Below are 19,741 nucleotides of genomic sequence, written 5' to 3'. Positions count from 1 at the left end.
ATATTCTTTCTGCTTCTATAGTATTGCAATATTTTCTCGTAAAATTATTACTTTTTAATGTAAAATTATGACTTTTTAACACAAAATTGTGACATTTTTCATGTAAAATTCTGACTTGTATCACTATATTGGCAATTGTTTTGTTGTTTTTGTAAAATTGTGACATATTTTGAATAAGATGATGACTTTGCTCATAATTTTGCCATGTAAAATTCCGATTATTATGACAATATTGTCAACATTTTTAAGTTTTCTTATACAATTGTGACTTGTCGAGTAAAACTACGACTCCTTTAATAAAATTGCCAAAATGTTGAGCTTTTCTTGTACAATTGTGACTGTTTGAGTAAAATTCCAACTTTTATCATAATAATTCACATTTTGTTTTTTTTGTAAAATTTTGACTTGCGTTGGGTAAAATGACGGCTTTTATTATAACACTTCCAAAATTCTAAGTTTTTCTTGTGAAATTGTGATCTTTTTCTTGTGAAATTCCAATTAATTTTTCACAATAAGCTTTTTTATATTTGCATAGAATGTACATATTATTAATGTTGTAAATACATATCTTTATATATCTAGAAAGGGTGGTCCTAAAGAGGTAGGCATTTTTCTCAGGTCTCAAGAAGGTAAGAAATACGTGTGTGTGTGTGTGTGTGTGTGTGTGTGTGTGTCAAAGCGATAAGACTGCTGCCATTAATCACAGTTTGGTATAGCAGCTTGCACAGACAAAATCTCAGGAAGGTTAAAGCAGGCGTGTCCAAACTTTTTCCAGGGAGGGCCGCATAAATAAAATGGAAGGGTGAAGCATTTTGTACATTAAAGATACTAAAACCAGTACAGTGTATGTCAACCAATATATGCTAAACCTGGGCTTCTTTACCTTTTTGACCCCGGGGCCCAACTTTTCCAATACAGAGGGCCCCAGGGCCCCACTCAAACATTAATACTGAATTAGTAATCCTACTTGATTTTTTTTATATTCAATAGTTATATCTAACCTACTTACACTTTACAACATTGTTAAATGATACGAAAACACATAAACCTTAACCAGCAAGAACAAGACATTGATACAACGATTATGCACACCGGATTATAAGGCGCATTAAAGGGGTTATATTATAATTTTTTGGTAAATGGAAAACACATTTACAGTTTTGGTGTTGTTTTACTGCAATCATATTGCAGTCTACACATATCTCTTATGTGTAACTGCCATCTACTGGTCACACTTATTACACCATGTACCTAATAAAATTGCTTCGAGGTCAGTTAGCACAACCAGAATTATGCCGTACATGAGGCGCCCCGGGTTATAAGGCAAACTGTCGATTTTTTAGAAAATGAAAGGATTTTAAGTGTGCCTTATTGTCCGGAAAATACGCTACATGTCCTTTAAAAGTGACTTTGAAACAACGTTGCAAAATAGTTAGCATTTGTAAATTGAGACAACGTTGGATCCACGTTGTTGGTTTGGAAATGACCAAATTTCAATGGTCAAAACAACGTCACGACATTGAATAAACTTCGTCAAAAAGCATGCTGCTTCAACATTGTATTTGTATTGCAGAATATTGGCTGGGAAGTAACAAAATATTTGACGTAACTATTTAACGTATTAACAGGTATCATTTGTCAAGTAACAAAATATTTGACGCTGAGGTGTACTCCTGCAAAATTAGCAAAAAAGCTAACATGCTAATCATTAACGTGCTCACAGGTATAATTTGACAAGTAACAAAATATTTGATGTTGAGGTGTATACCTGCAAAATTAGCAAAAAAGCCAGCATGCTAATAATAACGTGATAACAGTTATCATTGGTCAAGAAACAACATTTTAGATGAGGTGCATGTCTGCAAAATTAGAAAAAAAGCTAACAAGCTATTATTAATGTGCTCACAGGTATCATTTGTCAAGTAACAAAATATTTGACGCTGAGGTGTATACTTGTAAAATTAGCAAAAAAGCCAGCATGCTAATAATAACGTGCTAACAGGTATCATTGGTCAAGTAACATTTTAGATGTTGAGGTGCATGTCTGCAAAATTAGCAAAAAAGCTAACACGCTAATAATAACGTGCTCACAGGTATCATTTGTCAAGTAACAAAATATTTGACGCTGAAGTGTATACTTGTAAAATTTGCAAAAAAACCAGCATTCTAATATTAACGTGCTAACAGGTATCATTGGTCGAGTAACAAAATATTTGACGCTGAGGTGTAAGCCTGCAAAATTTGCAAAAAAAGCTAGCATGCTAATATTAACGCGCTAACAGGTATCATTGGTCAAGTAACAAAATATTTGACGCTGAGGTGTATGCCTGCAAAAATAGCAAAAATGCTAAAATGCTGAGGTGTATGCCTGCAAAATAAGCAAAAAAAGCTAGCATGCTAATATTAACGCGCTAACAGGTATCATTGGTCAAGTAACAAAATATTTGACGCTCTGGTGTAAACTTGAAAAATTTGCAAAAACGGCAACATGCTAATATAAATGTGCTCACAGGCATCATTGGTCAAGTAACAAAATATTTGACACTGAGGCGTATGCCTGCAAAATTATCAAAAAAAAAGATAGCATGCTAATATTAACGTGCTAACAGGTATCATTCGTCAAGTAACAAAATGTTTGACGCTGAGGCGTATGCCTGCAAAATTAGCAAAAATGCTAAGATGCTAATATTAACATGCTAACAGGTATCATTTGTCAAGTAACAAAATATTTGACGCTGCAGTGTATACTTGAAAAATTTGCAAAAACGGCAACATGCTAATATAAATGTGCTCACAGGTATTCGTCAAGTAACAAAATATTTGACGGTGAGGTGTATACCTGCAAAATTAGCAAAAAAGCTAACATGCTGAGGTGTATGCCTGCAAAATAAGCAAAAAAAAAGCTACCAAGCTAAAATTAACATGCTAACAGGTCAAGTAACAACATTTTTGATGTTGAGGTGTATGCCAGCAAAACTAGCAAAAAAGCTAACATGCTAATATTAACGCGCTCACAAGTATCATTTGTCAAGTAACTAAATATTTGACGCTGACGTGGATACCTGCAAAATTAGCAAAAAAGTTGACATGCTAATATTAAATTGCTATCAGGTATCATTCGTCAAGTAACAAAATATTTGAAGCTGAGGTGTATACCTGCAAAAATTTGCAAAAAAAAAGCTGGCAAGCTAATATTAGAATTGTTTGAGGTCCATTAAAAATCAACAGAGGTCTTGCATTGTGCCAGAGAGGAGGTTGAGCCATGGAAGCAGTAAGAGCAGACAATAAAACTTTTATGCGCCGCTGTTACGAGGTCACTTGGGAAGATTTTAGAAAATAAAACCAGCATCTACTTGCTTTTATGGTCTTCAGTCTGAGCGGCTCTGCTTGTCTTGATGCCCTAATTTCTCCTCACATCCGCCTCACACTGTGTCGCTCTTCATGGGGGATTACTCAGAGTGTCAGTTCTTTAACTATTTCTTTTCCAAAGTCCTTTCTAAAGTTATCCAACTATGTTCCATCCCCTGCCAGTCCCCCTGTCCTGCTCCGAGGGATTCACCGAGCTGGGCTACTACAATGGCACCGTGTCCCAGACGGACTCGGGCGTGCCGTGCCTCAAGTGGACCGAGTTCCCCGACTATGTGGTGCAGTACCCGGGCCGGGGGCTGGGAGACCACAGCTACTGCCGGAACCCGGATCGGGAGTCCAACCCGTGGTGCTTCTTTCGACAGAACTCGGGGGCCATCGGCTGGGCCTACTGCGACTGTCACCAGGGTAAGAGCACCAAGGGGGGAGACTGTTTGCTTCGAGTCTTATCAGGACTCGCCGGATCACTTCTAATTACATTCCATGACGGAAAAGCGGTTTAATTTGCCCGTGTCAAACCCACTAATAAGCTGTGCGGAACCACAGCTCACACGCTGACTGATGCGCCCCAGATCCAGAATGCTGCCCACAGTTTTGCAGACTTCAAAGCTGTTTTTCCGATCGTCCTAATAAAATCAAAAGCAACTTCAAACGACACGATATTACCAAAAGTATTTGACCACCCATCCAAATGATGAGAATCAGGTGTCCTAATCACTTAGCCTGGTGTTTCTGGGAAAGAATGGGCCGCTCAGTGATTTCCAGCATGGAACTGGCACAGGATGCCACCCGCACAACAAATCGAGTCGTGAAATTTCCTCGCTCCTAAATATTCCAAAGTCAACTTTATTATAAGAAAAGTGAAGAATTTGGGAACAACAGCAACTCAGCCACCAAGTGGTAGGCTACGTAAACTGACAGAGAGGGGTCAGTGGACTCTGAAGCGCATAGTGCAAAGACTTTCTGCCCAGTCAGTTGATACAGAGCTCCAAACTTCATGTGACCTTCCAATTAGCCCACGTGCAGTATGCAGAGAGCTTCATGGAATGGGTTTCCAAGGCAGAGCAGCTACATCTAAGCCATACATCCCAAAGTCCAATGCATAGCGTGGGATGCAGTGGTGTAAAGCATTGGTTCTCAAATCGGGGTACGTGAGATTTTTTTTAAGTATTCAAAAAAATAGCAACAATTCAAAAATCCGTTATAAATATATTTATTGAATAATACTTCAACAAAATATGAATGTAAGTTCTTAAACTGTAAAAAGAAATGCAACAATGCAATATTCAGTAATGACAGCAAGATTTTTTGTGGACATGTTCCATAAATATTGATGTTAAATATTTCTTTTTTTGTGAAGAAATGTTTAGGATTAAATTCATGAATCCAGATGGATCTCTATTACAATCCCCAGAGAGGGCACTTTAAGTTGATGATTACTTCTATGTGGAGAAATCTGTATTTATAATTGAATCACTTGTTTATTTTTCAACAAGTTTTTGGTTATTTTTAAATATTTTTTTTCCTAATAGTTACAGAAAGACCACTACAGATGAACCATATTTATATAATATAATATTTATACAATTAAAAAAATCAGAAACTGATGACATAGTGCTGTATTTTACTTCTTTATCTATTTTTTTCAACCAAAAATACTTTGCTCTGATTAGGGGGTACTTGAATTAAAAAAATGTACACAGGGGGTACATCACTGAAGAAAGGTTGAGAACCACTGGTGTAAAGCACGTCGCCACTGGAATCTAGAGCAGCGGAGATGCCTTCTCTGGACTGATAAGTCACGCTTTTCCAATCAGGCAATATGATGGACGAGTCCAGGTTTGGAGGTTGCCAGGAGAACGCTACATTTCAGACTGCATTGTGCAGAGTGGGAAATTTGGTGGAGGGGGAATTATGGTGTGGGGTTGTTTTTTCAGGAGTTGAGCTTGGCCCCTCATTTCCAGTGAACGGAACTTTCAATACTCCGGGATACCAAAACATTTTGGACAATCCATTCTCCCAGCCTTATGGGAACAGTTTGTAGCGGGGCCCCTTCCTCTTCCAACATGACTGTGGACCAATGCACAGAGCAAGGTCCATAAAGACGTGGATGACAGAGTCTGGTGTGGATGAACTTGACTGGCCTGCACAGAGTCCTGACCTGAACCCGATAGAACACCTTTGGGATGAATTAGACCGGAGACTGAGAGCCAAGCCTTCCCGACCAACATCAGTGTGTGACCTAACCAATGCGGTTTTGGAAGAATGGTGGAAAATTGCTATAAACACACTTTTTAACCTTGTGGACAGCCTTCCCAGCTGTAATAGCTGCAAAAGGTGGACTGACGTCATATTGAACACTGTGGGTTAGGAATGGGATGACACTTCAAGTTCATATGTGAGTCAAGGCAGGTGGCCAAATACTTTTGGCAATATAGTGTATGATGTCGCTCCACCTTTTGCAGATATTACAGCTTCAACTCTTCTGGGAAGGCTGTCCACAAGGTTGCAAAGTATGTTCATATAGGAATTTTCCACCATTCTTCCAAAAGCGCATTGGTGAGGTCACACACTGATGTTGATGGAGAAGGCCTGGCTCTCAGTCTCCGTTCTAATTCATTCCAAAGGTATTCTATTGGGTTCGGGTCAGGACTCTGTGCAGGCCAGTCAAGTTCATCCACACCAGACTCTGTCATTCATCTCTTTATGGACCTTGCTTTGTGCACTGATGCACAGTAATATTATTAAGTTAAAGTTAAAGTATCAATGATTGTCTCACACACACACACACACACACACACACACACACACACACACACACACACACACACACACGGTGTGGTGAAACTTGTCCTCTGCATTTGACCCATCCCCTTGTTCACCCCCTGGGAGGTGAAGAGAGCAGTGAGCAGCAGCGGTGGCCACACCCGGGAATCAATTTTGGTGATTTAACCCCCTAATTCCAACCTTCGATGCCGAGTGCCAAGCAGGGAGGTAATGGGTTCCATTTTTATAGTCTTTGGTATGACTTGGTCCGGGGTTTGAACTCACAACCTACCGATTGGGAGCATGGACTTGTCCAAAATATTTTGGTATCCTGGAACTAAGGGGCAAAGTCCAAACCCTGAATAACAACCTCATATTGTCAGTTTACGTGGCCTACCACTTGGTGGCTGAGTTGCTGTTCTTCCCAAAATCTTCCATTTTCTTACAATAAAGCAGATAGTCGACTTTGGAATATTTAGGAGGGAGGAAATGTCACGACTGGATTTGATGCACAGGTGCAGGCATCCTGTGACGGTTCAACGATGTTAATCACTGAGAGAGGCCCATTCGTTCACAAATGTTTGTAGAAACAGTCTCCATGCCTAAGTGCTTGATTTGATACACCAGGCCAAGTGTTTAGGACACCTGTTTCTCATCATTTGGATGGGTGGCCAAATACTTTTGACCATGTAGTGCATCTTTCAAATGTGACTAGGAGAGGATGAAGCGTGTCTGCTGCCCTCAAGTGGTTGAATTAGGCAATTAACAACTTAATTGCTGTTTACAAAGCAGTTCTTTACTTTTTCTTTGCTCTACAATCCACATAAAAAATATATAAAAAGTAATATTCGAAACAAACACGATTTTGATGAAGGCCGACTGGGAACTGCTATTTTTTTTTTGTCTATTATTCACATCATGTGAGACAAGAACACATTTTTCTTTTTTTTTTTAAATGCATTCTAAATCGTAAATACATGTTAATAAAAGTCAGCTGACAATGGCAGTAATGAGATTCTCTCTATTGAAGGGGAACATTATCAGCAGACCTATGTAAGCGTCGATATATACCTTGATGTTGCAGAAAAAGACCATATATTTTTTCAACCGATTTCCGAATTCTAAATGAGTGAATTTTGGCGAATCAAACGCCTTTCTATTTATCGCTCTCGGAGCGATGACGTCAGAACGTGACGTCACCTACGTAGTCAACGCCATTTTCTCCACCACATTACACGCAGCAAGTCAAATCAGCTGTTATTTTCCGTTTTTTCGACTGTTTTCCGGTACCTTGGAGACATCATGCCTCGTCGGTGTGTTGTCAGAGGGTGTAACAACACAAACAGGGAGGGATTCAAGTTGATTTACGTAGAATGTGCATCGATTAGCACGGCATGCTAATCGATGCTAACATGCTATTTAGGCTAGCTGTATGTACATATTGCATCAATATGCCTCATTTGTAGCTATATTTGCATCCAGCCTTTCCCTCCACCCACATTTAATGCCAAATAAACACTTACCAATCGACGGATTTAAGTTGCTCCAGTGTCAAGAGATGCGAAAGTCCCTCGTTTGGTTTTTACCGGCGATGCTACGACAGACATGGCACAGAGATGGCAAAAATGTCTGGATATCCTGCGACACTCAAAGCAGATGCCTTCCCAACGATAAAGTCAACGAAATCACAAAGGTGAGTTTTGTTGATGTTGTTGACTTATGTGCTAATCAGACATATTTGGTTGCGGCATGACTGCCAGCTAATCGATGCTAACATGCTATTTAGGCTAGCTGTATGTATATTTGTAGCTGTATTTGCAACCAGCGTTTCCTTCCACCCACATTTAATGCCAAACAAACACTTACCAATCGACGGATTTAAGTTGATCGAGTGTCACAAGATGCGAAACTTCCGATCATTGTTTTGCACATTTTACCAGCGATGCTAAGGCAAACATGGCCGAATAGCGTCAATAGCTATTCGCTCAATAGCTTCAGTTTCTTCTTCAATTTCGTTTTCGCTATCTGCCTCCATTGCCAACCATCCGTTTCAATACATGCGTATCTGTTGAATCGCTTAAACCGCTGAAATCCGATTCTGAATCCGAGCTAATGTCGCTATATCTTGCTGTGCTATCCACCATTTGTTTGTATTGGCATCGCTATGAGACGTCACAGGGAAATGGACAGTGGCTTCGCAGATAGCGAAAATCAGGCACTTTAAATCTTTTTTCAGGGATATTCCGGGATGGGTAAATTTTTTTAAAAACTTCAAAAAATAAAATAAGCCACCGGGAACTGATTTTTATTGGTTTTAACCCTTCTGAAATTGTGATAATGTTCCCTTTTAAGCCTATAAAGCACAAGTGTCAAACTGAAGGCCTGGGGGCCCAGATGTGGCCCGCCACATCGTTTATTTTGGCCCCTCGAATGCCTGGAAATAATATGCATCGATAAAGTACTGTAACTTTTTTTTTTTTACTTGCTCCGAATTACGTTGTTTACGGCCACTAGGGGTCGTTACCGTGAGATTCTACGATGTTTCCATTGTGTGTTTAAAAGTTCCGTTTGTGAAAAACAAAACAAAAAAAACCTAACTTTTAAACATTAAAAAAAGTGTATAATTATCAGCTAATTTTAAAATGTTGCAATAAAACATTTGATTTTATCATCAGAAAACAATTCACATTTATTAACACACAAAAGTACCTCAAACTGGTACCGGTATAGACATTTTTGCTTTGTTCGTTTGTCTCTTCCAAACAGGCTGCAAGAGGTTTCCCTTTTTTGCATCGGGGGCATTTCATTCATTTTTTGAGTAGTGGAACAAAATAAGCGAAGTAAACCCTCCTGTCAGTAATCCACTCCATTTGTCTCTGTGGGCGGTGGCGGGGATGCAACCACGGATACGTTTAGCCTCATAACATGTAACATTTTAGAATGACCCCCAAAATATAATTATGTGTCCCTTTTCCTATTTCTGAATTTTCATTGAATTTTCATCATTTTTGCGGACTCAATTTTGAAACACCAATTTTGATTCAAGGAAATTGTCAGCATGAATTGATGTAAGAAAAATAAATTAAGTTCACAAAATTAGAAATGCAAAAAATCTGTGTCAAAAAAAAGCTTTCATGATAATATAAAAAATAACCTTCATACCTAGCAGCGTTTCACTTTATCTTTTTTTGATTGAACAAAATTTAATAATTATCCTCTAAAGCAGGGGTCACAAAAGCGGTGCCCGCGGGCATCAGGTAACCTATTAGGACCAGATGAGTCGCCCACTGGCCTGTTCTAAAAATAGCTCAAATAGCAGCACTTACCAGTGAGCTGTCTCTATTTTTTAAATTGTATTTATTTACTAGCAAGCTGGTCTCGCTTTGCTCGACATTTTTAATTCTAAGAGAGACAAAACTCGAATAGAATTTGAAAATCCAAGAAAATATTTTAAAGACTTGGTCTTCACTTGTTTAAAGAAATTCATTTATTTTTTTTACTTTGCTTCTTATAACTTTCAGAAAGACAATTAAAAATTAAACCTTAAAAATTATTTTATGATTTTTAAACACATATACCGTTTGACCTTTTAAATTCCTTCCTCTTCTTTCCTGACAATTTAAATCAATGTTCAAGTAAATTAAATTTTTCTATTGTAAGGAATAATAAAAAAATAATAATTTAATTCTTCATTTTAGCTTCTGTTTTTTTCCACAAAAAATATATTTTAAATATTTCTTCAAACTTATGATTAAAATTCAAAAAAATGATTCTGGCAAAGTCTTTTGAATTTCTTTTAAAATTTTTTACCTGGAAAATCTAGAAGAAATAATGATTTGTCTTTGTTAGAAATATAGCTTGGTCCAATTTTTTATATATTCTTACAAAGTGCAGATTGGATTTCAAACTATTTAAAAGATGTCATCAAAATTCTAAAATTAATCTTAATCAGGAAAAATGACGAATGATGTTCCATAAATTATTTAAAAAAAAATTCAAAAGTATTCGAATTAGCTAGTTTTTGTCTTCTTTTTTCGGTTGAATTTTGAATTGTCGAAATTTAAGATAAACTATATTTCAAAATTAAATTTTCTTTTTTTTTCGTGTTTTCTCCTCTTTTAAACTGTTCAATTAAGTGTTTTATTCAGAATTCATTCTCTACAAAAAACCTTCCGTAAAAGGAAAAAAAAACATACGACGGAATGACAGAAATACCCTTTTTTTAAATTTATCTGTTTGTATATATATTTATTGTGAGAAATCATTAAGATGATCAGTGTTTCCATAAAGATAAATCTCATTAATAATTAATAATAACAGAGTTAATGGTACATTGATAAAATTGGCTATTTCTGGCAATTTATTTAAGTGTGTATGAAACTGATAGCCCTTCTCATTAATCAGGACCCAAGAAGTAGCTCTTGGCTTCAAAAAGGTTGGTGACCCCTGCTCTAAAGGCCTTAGTGGCCAAATGCGTGGACAGCACCTTTTAGCTCTTATTTCCAAAATTGTGTACACTACTGAATTGGGGTCTTATGGCCACTTATGTGGACACCTATGCTGCCATCTGGTGGTGTCATAAGAGTATAACATACAATGGAATTTGGGAAAAAAAGTGTGAAAATAAGAATTAGCATTTCATTAAACATGTAGTGCACATTTGTGTACTTATGGACTAAGTACATCATATCAAAAGATGATTCTTAGTTTTTATTTTAATTAGGGTCCTATAAGCCCCAATTGCAAAGAGAACTAAAAAAGCATGTAAACAAACAGCTTGGGCTTTAAGAGGTTCTATAATAAAATAAAATCTAACTTAAAAAAAAAAGTGTATTTTTATACTGTAAAAGTATACTGTGCTCTAAAAAAACCTGATTAAACACAATTGTTATTTTTTTTTTTTTTTTAAGTGATAGATTTGCAACTTTTTTGACAGAGAAAAAGAGGTGGCACTTCAAAATGTCCACAGATGATCATAGATAGCACTTACTGGGAGTCGCTTCCTTTTTCTCCGAGTCATGTTGCTTACGGCCACTAGGGGACGATACTGTGAGATTCTACGATGTTTCCAGAGATTAATGAACAGGCTAACTTACCTTCTGGTTTTCTGTCCTCTAGGCGCGGCTCGGCTGGTGGGCGGCTCGTCATCCAGCAGCGGCCGGGTGGAAGTCTACCTGAACGGCCAGTGGGGGGCGGTGTGCGACTCTCACTGGTCCGACAGAGACGCCAGCGTCATCTGCAGGCAGCTGGGGTTGAGGTAGGCGGAGCCACTGCTGGCGTACGCCATGCGATTGGATGTTCTCACCGGGTCTGGGTTTCTCCCGGACAGCGACATCGGCACGGCGCTGCAGCACTCCCAGTTCGGCTCGGGCTCCGGCCTCTACCACTTTGAGCGGCTGGGTTGCCGTGGCGACGAGAAGAGCTTGAGCGCGTGCAGGAGCAAGACGTTTGTCACGGGAGACTGTAACCATGGAAACGAGGCGACGGTGCTCTGCGCGCCTCCTGAAGGTCAGCAACGTTTTCCCCACTCACCTGCGACCGACACAACTATGTGAAGGAAAATGTTATACATATATATACATGTATGTATGTATACATATATATACACACACATATATAGATACATATATATACATGTATGTATATATACATATATATACACACACATATATAGATACATATATACACATATAAATACATACATACACATATATATACATATACATATATACATACATATGTCTTGATTGGATTATCCAGAGAATAGTGCTCGATACGTCGATATATATATATATATATATATATATATATATATATATCCATTTTCTACCGCTTACCGCTTATTCCCTTTCGGGGTGGCGGGGGGCGCTGGCGCCTATCTCAGCTACAATCGGGCGGAAGGCAGGGTACACCCTGGACAAGTCGCCACCTCATCGCAGGGCCAACACAGATAGACAGACAACATTCACAGTCACATTCACACACTAGGGCCAATTTAGTGTTGCCAATCAACCTATCCCCAGGTGCATGTCTTTGGAAGTGGGAGGAAGCCGGAGTACCCGGAGGGAACCCACGCATTCACGGGGAGAACATGCAAACTCCACACAGAAAGATCCCGAGCCTGGATTTGAACCCAGGACTGCAGGAACTTCGTATTGTGAGGCAGACGCACTAACCCCTCTGCCACCGTATATATATATATATATACACATACATATATATATATATATATATATACATACATACATATAACTACATGCATCTGCTTTTTTCATATCATGGAATGACAAACATATATATATATATATATATATATATACACACACACATATATACGTGTATATATATATATATGTGTATATGTATATGTGTGTGTGTATATATATATATATATATAAACCCTTTTTACTCTTTTATATAGCTTTGAATCATGTTTTTAATCACTGTTTGATAATGTATGGATTGTATTTCTGTCTTAAGTCATGTTATCATGACTTGGACTCCACCTGCTGTCTTATTAGCAAACACTAACTGGAGTTCAGCTTTGACACATTTCTGCTGTGCTTATCATCAATGCAACACTCAACAGTTCGTTTAGCATCTCCTTGTAACATGAATAGCATTTAGCAGCCTATTTTCAAGTATCTCTGAGGATTTAAGTGGTGAACTTTCTCTGAAAACTAAAACTAACTTTATTTTGCTTCGTCACCGTGGTTACCGTCGGACCAACGTCCGCCATCTTAGAAAACAACCCTGAATGTGACTCGTTTTTAACTCATAAAATCAACAAAACAGACCTTAGCTTAACATTTCTTACTCTAAAATGTACATAATAAAGTATGCTACGGCTTATATGTGTTATATGCAAACCAGCTTACCTGCAAAACAATTAAAACTGCGTTACAGCCGGAGCTTGTTGCGTCTGCTTTGTTTCATATCACATACTGACAGTCTTCTTCTACCGCGCCTGCTACTTATAGCAAAGGCACCAAGCGCCCTCTGCTGGTCTAACTAAATATCGCATGCTGCAAAGAAATACATTGTAAACCTTGACGTCATAAAAAATTAGTATATAAACAGTATTTAAATTGAGTTTTCTGACATTAAAGAGTGTTTAATGGGGGGCGCAACTATTTTAATCCACGTAAATCACTTAGTGCCACATCTATTAGAACCATTACAAATTCTTACTTGATTTGGATATTACGAAAACACAACTGCATATTTACGAAAAAAATTGAGCAGTAAAAAAAATGATTCAGCTATTATGCAAACACACATTGAAGGCAAAATTGTGGTTGCTGTTTATGAAATCACGTCTATTAGGGTAATTGAGGACTGATTTGGATGGTTACGAAAACACAAATTAGGGGTGTGGGAAAAAAATCTATTCATTGATTGATTGATTGATTGATACTTTTATTAGTAGATTGCACAGTTCAGTACATATTCCGTACAATTGACCACTAAATGGTAACACCCCAATAAGTTGTTCAACTTGTTTAAGTCGGGGTCCACGTTAATCAATTCATGGTATTCGAATATGAATCACGATTCTCACGTTGTGCGATTCAGAATGGATTCTCATTTTTTTTTTATCGATTTTTTATTTATTTATTTATTTAATTTTTATTGTTTATTTTTTTTTTCAATCCAACAAACCGATACACAGCAATACCATAACAATGCAATCCAATTCCAAAAGCAAAGCTGAGCCAGCAACACTCAGAACTGCAATAAACAGAACAATTGAGAGGAGACACAAACACCACACAGAACAAAACAAAAGTAGTGAATATTATCAACAACAGTATCAATATTAGTTATCATTTCAGCATAGCAGTGATTAAAAATCCCTCATTGACATTATCATTAGACATTTATAAAAATAATCAAAAAGAACAATAGTGTCACAGTGGCTTACACTTGCATGGCATCTCATAAGCTGGACAACACACTGTGTCCAATGTTTTCACAAAGATAAAATAAGTCATAGTTTTGCTTCCTTTAATAGTTCAAACAAATTTACATTATTGCAATCAGTTGATAAAACATTGTCCTTTACAATTATAAAAACTTTTTTTTTTAAATCTACTACTCTGCTAGCATGTCAGCAGACTGGGGTAGATCCTGCTGAAATCTATGTATTGAATGAATACACAATCCTTTTCAATCGGAAATATGTCCTTTTTGAATCGAAAAAATCGATTTATAAGCGAATCGCGACCCCAAGAATCGATATTGAATCGAATCGGCGGACATTCAAAGAATGCATATTTATGAAAACCATAGTTCAGTTAAACTTTCTTCAACGATTACGCAAAAACTTGCTTCAGTAACATTAAAGGCGAAAGGCTAAATCGTCTTCGCTGTTAACGAAATTTTGTCTGTTAGGATCATTACGAATTTTCACTTGATTTGGATGTTACAAAAACACAACTGCATATTTACGAAAAAAAAATTGTTCGGTAAAAAAAGTTCTACAATGATTACGCAAACATGTGCGTAAGACAAGTTGAAGGCTAAATTGTCTTCGCTGCTAACGAAATCACGTCTATTAGGATCATTATGAATTTTCACTTGATTTAGATGTTACAAAAACACAACTGCATAGTTACGAAAAAAATTGTACGGTAAAAAAATTCTTCAACCACTACGTAAATATGTGCGTAAGACACGTTGACAGCTAAATTGTCTTTACTATTTACGAAATCACGTCTCTTAGGTTAATTGAGGACTGATTTGGATGTTTACAAAAACACAAATGCATATTTATGAAAACCATAGTTCGGTTAAACTTTCTTCAACAATTACGCAAAAATGTGCATAACATTAAAGGGTAAAGGCTGAATTGTCTTTGTGTTAACAAAATCACATCTATTAGGATCATTATGAATTTTCACTTGATTTGGATGTTACAAAAACACAACTGCATATTTACGAAAAATATTGTTCAGTAAAAAAAAAATTCAACGATTACGCAAACATGTGCGTAAGACACGTTGAAGGCTAAATTGTCTTTGCTGTTAACGAAATCACGTCTATTAGGATCATTATGAATTTTCACTTGATTTAGATGTTACAAAAACACAACTGCATAGTTACGAAAAAAATTGTACGGTAAAAAAATTCTTCAATCACTACGTAAATATGTGCGTAAGACACGTTGACAGCTAAATTGTCTTTGCTGTTTACAGAATCACGTCTCTTAGGTTAATTGAGGACTGATTTGGATGTTTACAAAAACACAAATGCATATTTATGAAAACCATAGTTCGGTTAAACTTTCTTCAACAATTACGCAAAAATGTGCATAACATTAAAGGGTAAAGGCTGAATTGTCTTTGTGTTAACAAAATCACGTCTATTAGGATCATTATGAATTTTCACTTGATTTGGATGTTACAAAAACACAACTGCATATTTACGAAAAATATTGTTCAGTAAAAAAAAAATTCAACGATTACGCAAACATGGGCGTAAGACACGTTGAAGGCTAAATTGTCTTTGCTGTTAACGAAATCACGTCTATTAGGATCATTATGAATTTTCACTTGATTTAGATGTTACAAAAACACAACTGCATAGTTACGAAAAAAATTGTACGGTAAAAAAATTCTTCAACCACTACGTAAACATGTGCGTAAGACACGTTGTCAGCTAAATTGTCTTTACTGTTTACAGAATCACGTCTCTTAGGTTAATTGAGGACTAATTTGGATGTTTACAAAAACACAAATGCATATTTATGAAAACCATAGTTCGGTTAAACTTTCTTCAACAATTACGCAAAAATGTGCGTGACATTAAAGGGTAAATGCTGAATTGTCTTTGTGTTAACAAAATCACATCTATTAGGATCATTACGAATTTTTACTTGATTTGGATGTTACGGAAACAACTGCATATTTACGAAAAAAAAATGTTCGGTTAAACTTTCTTCAAGGAATATGTAAACATGCACGCAAGTCGTATTAAAGGGTATTGGCTAAATTGTTTTCGCTGTTTATTGAAATTACTTCTATCAGGATCATTACGAATTCATACTTGATTTGGATGTTTCGTAAACACAACTGCATATTTACGAAAAAAAATGTTCGGTTAAACTTTCTTTAACAATTACGCAAACGTGCGTAAGGCTAAACTGTCATCGCTGTTTAATGAAGTCATGTCTATAGGATCATGAAGGACTATAACTTTATTTGGATGTTTACAAAAACATACGTGCATGTTTACGAAAACCATTGTTCCGTTAAATTGGAAAAGATTAAGAAGTTTAAAAAATTTAATAAATAGATGAATTTTGGTGTAGAAAACCATGTTAAATCGTTAATTAATAGTGATGTTAATGGAAATGTAAGTTAGGTTAGATCACGAAAATGTACGTTACATTTACGAAAAAACATTTGTATATTTGACAACACAATGGTTTGGTTCAACTCTCTTAGACTGTTGGGAAAACACATAAATTAGGTACTGCGACAGCAACATTGGCTCCTAGTTGATTTTGACGTCTCAATAAATCGTAAGTTTGGTAATTGAGGAGTCCAAATGATTACAAAAGGGATTATGAAAACGTACATGAGGTTCACTCCTTGACGTTTACGATATCGTATTTGTATATGTACGAAAAAGAACATTTGTTAGGTTCGACTCTAAATGGTGTTCATAGATTACGAAAAGGTATGCTCGGTTTATCGGAGAAATCATTACAAAGACGCATGTTAGGTTGACTGGAAATTAGGAAAATGTTCTAGGAGTGAGCAAAAAATGTATCCCAATTTGAGTCATGATTTTTATTCATTCCAAATTTAAAATTATTCATAAATTTCCATTGTATATTTTTTTCTAAGAATCAATTTTTAATGATACATTTTCAGGTCCTCTACATGCTACCAGAAAAAAAGTATTTCTAATTTGAAAAAGTTTCGTTGTAACTACTGTACCAAATAATACAATGCGAGAATCAGTTTGACTCGAGAATTGCATTTAATCAAGAATCTATACTGAATCGAATTGCCACCCCAGGAAATCGGAATCGGATCAGATCGTTAGGTGCCCAAAGATTCACATCCCTAAAATGTAGTCTGTGTTCATCAAATATTAAATGACTAGCCTACGTTTATTTAAATAAGATTTATCCACGGTGTACAAAAAATGCTAAATGTGTTAGCGCAAAAACGTTCACTGAAGACACCCCAGGAATCGGAATCGGATCGAATCGTTAGATGCCCAAATACTCACACCCCTAAAATATACTCTGTGTTCATCGAATATTAAACGATTAGGCTAAGTTTATTTAAATAAGGTTTATTCGTTGTTTACGAAAAATGCTACATGATATGTGTTAGCACAAAAACGTTCACTGAAAACACCTTAAGAATCGGAATCGGATTGAATCTTTAGATGCCCAAAGATTCAAACCCATAAAATATACTCTGTGTTCATCGAATATTAAACGATTGGGCTAAGTTTCTTTGAGTAAGGTTTATTCGGAATTTACGAAAAATGCTACATGATATGCGTTAGCACAAAAACGTTCACTGAAGACTTCCCAGGAATCGGAATCGAATGGAATCATTAGACGTTCAAAGGTTCACACCTCTAAAATGTACTTTGTGTTCATCGAATATTAAATGATTCAGCTAAGTGTCTTTACATAAAGTTTATTCGCTGTTTACAAAAAATGCTAAATGTGTTAGCACAAAAATGGTAATTGAAGACACCCCAGGATTAGTAACCGTATCGAATCGTTAGATGCACAAAGATTCACACCTCTAAAATGTACTCGGTGCTCATCGAATATTAAACGATTAGGCTAAGTTCATTTAAATAGGGTTTATTTGCTGTTTACGAAAAATGCTACATGATATGTGTTAGCTACAATCGGGCGGAAGCGGTAGAAAAATGGATGGATGGATATGTGTTAGCACAAAAACGTTCACTGAAAACACCTCAAGAATCGGAATTGGATTGAATCGTTAGATGTCCAAAGATTCACACCTCTAAAATGTACTCTCTGTTCATCAAATATTAAATGATTAGGCTAAGTTTATTTAATTAAGGTTTTTCGCTATTTACAAAAAATGCTACATGATATGTGTTAACACAAAAACGGTAACTGAAGACACCCCAGGAATCGGAATCGGATTGAAACATTATATGCCTGAAGATTCACACCCCTAAAATATACTTGGTGCTCATCGAATATTAAACAATTAGGCTTAGTTTATTTGAATAAGGTTTATTCGCAATTTACGAAAAATGCTACACAATATGTGTTAGCACAAAAACGTTCACTGAAGACACCCCAGGAATTGTAATCGGACTAAATCGTTAGATAGCCACAGATTCACAGCCCTAAAATATACTCTATGTTAATTGGATATTAAATGATTAGGCTAAGTTTCTTTGAAAAAGGTTTATTCGCTGTTTACGAAAAATGCTAAAAGTGTTGGTACAAAAACAGTAACTGAAAAAGCCCCAGGAAATGGAATTGGATCGAATCGTTAGATGCCCAAAGATTCACACCCCTAAAATATACTCTGTTTTCATCAAATATTAAAACGATTAGGCTAAGTTTCTTTGAATAAGGTTTATACGCTATTTACGCAAAATGCTACATGTGTTAGCACAAAAATATTCACTGAAAACACCCCAGAAATCGGAATCTGATGGAATCGTTAGATGACCACGGATTCACACTTCTAAAATAAACCCTGCATTCATCGAATATTAAACGATGAGGCTGAGGTTCTTTGAATAAGGTTTATTTGTTGTTTACAAAAAATGCTACCTGTTGTTAGCAAAAAAACGTTCACTGAAGACACCTCAGGAATCGGAATCGGATCAAATCGTTAGTTGCCCAAAGATTCACACCTGTAAAATGTACTCAGTGTTCATCGAATATTAAATGATTAGACATGTTAGCACAAAAACGTTCACCGAAGACGTAAACGTACACAAGGTTAATTAGAGAAAATGTGTATTAAGTTATTTGAAGATCATATATCATATAAAAGACCCTTCATTTTCTTTCGGGTTTTTAGTCGCAGGCTGTAGGTTGCCTTTGATGTTTGTTTGTTTCTCAGCTCTAATTTGTGCCTCAATGTGTGAGAAAAAGGTCATGATCCTAAAAAGTGACGTAAAAAGAAGGCGACATGTGACTTTTGGCCCCGCTCAGGAAGCGGACCTCCACTGCGACTGGTCGGAGGCGAGGAAGACTTCGAGGGTCGCGTGGAGGTCTTCCACAGCGGGAGGTGGGGCTCCGTGTGCGACGACCAATGGGACGACAGGGACGCCGAGGTGGTGTGCAGACAGCTGGGCTACAGGTAGAGACCACACACCATAATACTCCCCGAAGGAAATGTAGCCGAAATAGAATGAAATGTGTGTGTGTGTGGCAGTGGTGTGGCCAAGGCCTGGTCCTGGGCACACTTTGGTCAGGGTGCTGGTCCCATTATGCTGGACGCTGTGCGCTGCACAGGAAACGAGCTGTTCCTGGATCAGTGTTCCCATGGCGACTGGGAGCAGCACAACTGTGACCACATGGAGGACGCCGGCGTCTCTTGCAGCCCATACACAGGCACAGCACGCACACACACACACA

The 19,741-nt window shown here is 37.0% G+C and overlaps 1 protein-coding gene and 1 long non-coding RNA gene across 5 annotated transcripts in view; one reads left to right on the top strand and one right to left on the bottom strand.

Annotated features, from left to right (window-relative positions):
• Window positions 1-13,074, bottom strand: part of LOC133557178 (uncharacterized) — a 50,845-nt gene extending 37,771 nt beyond the window's left edge. For both annotated transcript variants that reach the window (XR_009807717.1, XR_009807716.1), the window contains exons 1-3: window positions 13,011-13,074; window positions 11,229-11,664; window positions 11,123-11,166 (exon numbers count right to left, since the gene is read on the bottom strand). This is a non-coding gene — a long non-coding RNA (uncharacterized LOC133557178). The remainder of the gene's footprint in view (window positions 1-11,122; window positions 11,167-11,228; window positions 11,665-13,010) is intronic.
• The window catches only part of si:ch73-127m5.1 (neurotrypsin), a 60,943-nt gene that overhangs the window by 22,227 nt on the left and 18,975 nt on the right, over window positions 1-19,741 (top strand). For all 3 annotated transcript variants that reach the window (XR_009807715.1, XR_009807714.1, XM_061907441.1), the window contains exons 3-7: window positions 3,532-3,774; window positions 11,251-11,389; window positions 11,462-11,640; window positions 19,316-19,463; window positions 19,539-19,717. Coding sequence is in view for 1 of the 3 variants with exons in the window: in XM_061907441.1 (XP_061763425.1) it covers window positions 3,532-3,774; window positions 11,251-11,389; window positions 11,462-11,640; window positions 19,316-19,463; window positions 19,539-19,717 (888 nt within the window). In the remaining 2 variants the exon portion in view is untranslated. The remainder of the gene's footprint in view (window positions 1-3,531; window positions 3,775-11,250; window positions 11,390-11,461; window positions 11,641-19,315; window positions 19,464-19,538; window positions 19,718-19,741) is intronic.

Source organism: Nerophis ophidion, linkage group LG08 (assembly GCF_033978795.1).
Source record: "Nerophis ophidion isolate RoL-2023_Sa linkage group LG08, RoL_Noph_v1.0, whole genome shotgun sequence".
Taxonomy (NCBI): domain Eukaryota; kingdom Metazoa; phylum Chordata; class Actinopteri; order Syngnathiformes; family Syngnathidae; genus Nerophis; species Nerophis ophidion.
Note: the sequence above shows the minus strand (reverse complement) of the source record. Positions and strands in the feature narration are given on the sequence as shown.